This window comes from Arachis duranensis, chromosome 9 (assembly GCF_000817695.3).
Source record: "Arachis duranensis cultivar V14167 chromosome 9, aradu.V14167.gnm2.J7QH, whole genome shotgun sequence".
NCBI lineage: Eukaryota > Viridiplantae > Streptophyta > Magnoliopsida > Fabales > Fabaceae > Arachis > Arachis duranensis.
Window position 1 is genome coordinate 115,576,861 of NC_029780.3, and position 2,701 is coordinate 115,579,561.

Here is a 2,701-nt window from a genome sequence, read left to right on the forward strand (position 1 = left end):
ACAAGATCCTAGTATTAACAATAAATATACGACTATGCTATATGTACATCAAAATAGTTATCAATGTAAAATATATGTTGGAATATAAATATACATTAAAAATAAATTAAATTACATGTATATTTTATACATAAATATTTTAGTACCTAATTTTTATGATTAATTTTAGTATATAAATAGCATTTTTAATAAATTTAGCATGTAATATTGCTAAAATAAAGAAATGACAAAAAAAATTTTAAAATTAAATTTTTTATGTGTTAATTAAACTATTTAAAATATTGATGTTAACTCTTTTGTTATTTTCGTCCCTAATACTAAAATTTTCTGGGTTTCACACTAAAATATAGGTTTATGTGCGTAATTAATCAAGTTAATATATAATAATTGAAATTATTTTAGACTTGATGGAGACGAATTTGTTGGATAGCCGAGGAAGCAACTACATAAGAGGAATATGCACATATTGAATCATATCATTCCTCAAAAATAATAATTAAAAAAAAAAAGCAAAACTGATAGAGCGGCATAGGCATCATGCATTACGAGGTTGTGGGATTGGTGGTAGCTATGTTAGTGTGGATGGGTTGTGCACTAATCATAGAACGCAGGCACCGGAGATTGGAGGAGCTAAGGCAGCTTCCACCGGGACCAAGATGGTGGCCGCTGGTCGGCAACATCTTCCAACTAGGTTGGTCTTTGTCACCACACGAGTCTTTCGCAAAGCTGGCTCGACACCATGGTCCAATCATGACCCTTTGGTTAGGGTCCATGTGCACCGTGGTAGTATCCTCCAGCGAGGCTGCATGTCATATGTTTAAAAACAATGATGTCATCCTCGCTGGTAGGAAAATCTACGAAGCTATGAGGGGTCCTTACGGATGTGAAGGCTCCCTCATAACCTCGCAGTATGGCCCGCACTGGCGTATGCTGAGGCGACTTAGCACAACAGAATTTTTTGTGGCAAGTCGCCTAGATGCCATGCGGGCCGTGCGTGCAAAATGCATAAACCGCATGGTGCAGACCATAGAAGGCGCGGCTGGAGATGAATCCTCCGGCGGCGTTGAGGTGGGGAGATTGTTCTTCATGATGGCGTTCAATCTGATTGGGAACCTGATATTCTCGAAGGATTTGTTGGAGGGTGAGATGGAGAGAGGGGCGAGATTCTACGAGCATGCGGTGAAGGTGATGGAGTATGCAGGGAAGCCGAATGTGGCGGATTTTATGGCGGTGCTGAAGTGGGTTGATCCGCAGGGAATACGGCGGAGGACGCAGTATCACGTGGAAAAAGCGTTCGAGATTGCTGGATTGTTCATTAAAGAGAGGATGGAGAGTGGGTGCGGAAGGGGAATGAGTAAAGATTTCTTGGATGTGCTTTTGGAGTTTCATGGAGATGCTGCCACTGGCCCTTACACTTTCTCTCCAAGAATCATCAACGTCGTCGTCTTTGTAAGTCCCAGCAATACCCGTTGAATTCTAATTGAACAAAAATATTATATTTACATACAAATTGTGAGTGGTGACAGGAAATGTTTACGGCGGGGACAGACACAACAACGAGCACACTGGAGTGGGCAATGGCGGAGCTGCTGCACAACCCAAGAGCCCTGGAGAAGGTGCAGACGGAGCTGAGGACGAAGATTGGGCCCCACAGGAACATGGAAGAGAACGACATCGACCACCTTCCTTATCTGAAAGCAGTCATCAAAGAAACCCTAAGACTGCACCCACCTCTACCGTTCTTGGTCCCTCACATGGCGATGGACTCTTGCAAGCTGCAGGGCTACCACATCCCCAAGCACTCGCAAGTTCTGGTCAACGTTTGGGCCATTGGAAGGGACCCGAAGGCCTGGGACGCTCCATTGCTCTTCTGGCCTGAGAGGTTTATGCAGATGGATCATGTGGATTTCAAGGGTCACCACTTTGAGTTCATACCCTTTGGCTCTGGTAGAAGAATGTGCCCTGCCATGCCACTTGCTTCTAGGGTGCTCCCACTCGCACTTGGATCTTTGTTGCATAAGTTTGACTGGGTTCTGCCACGTGGCATGAATCCCCACGAGATGGACATGAGAGAGGGCTTCGGAATTACTCTCAGAAAAGCTCTTCCTTTGAAGGCCATACCACTCCCTCACTACTCGTCTACAAAACAGGGGACCTGAACATAATTTTATGGTGTGTTAAAAGAAACAATAAATCATGAAATTATCATATTCTGCAAAAGGGTTTATGTTATTCATGAAATTACATAATTAGAGAGAAAACACAAATTTAATTAAAGACACGTGTTATTAGATACTTCACTTTCCAAACTTCTGGCTGAGAAATTAAAAATGATTAAACCTAAACTGAAGAGAACTATTCTTTGGAACTTTGAAAGACTTTCTCATTGGATACATATATATCATATCTTGAATTCAAAACTCATTGTCATCATCAATATAATAAAAAAATCTGATATACAATTATGCTTTGGAAGTGTTTGTTAAACTTTGAGTTATAAAAATCTCACAATGATTTAGTAGGGTTAGACTTACTGTTAATGCATCATTAGAATCATCTAACCACATCAGCATACTCATCATTGTCCATAACATGGATAAGGAACTTTTAATTCCCAAAGCCTTTTCAATGAAAATCGTTGGAAGTTCTAGTGCAGCTATAGATACAGTTAGTACTCTGGCTCTTGTTGAAGCATGAGCAT

The 2,701-nt window shown here is 40.9% G+C and overlaps 1 protein-coding gene across 1 annotated transcript; it reads left to right on the forward strand.

The window, feature by feature from the left end:
• Positions 1-492: 492 nt before the first annotated feature.
• Positions 493-2,295, forward strand: LOC107467729 (cytochrome P450 76A1). The gene is made up of 2 exons (XM_016086903.3): positions 493-1,449; positions 1,527-2,295. Exons 1-2 carry the CDS (start codon positions 538-540, stop codon positions 2,157-2,159), a joined length of 1,545 nt encoding a protein of 514 aa, XP_015942389.1. The 5' UTR covers positions 493-537; the 3' UTR covers positions 2,160-2,295.
• Positions 2,296-2,701: the final 406 nt, after the last annotated feature.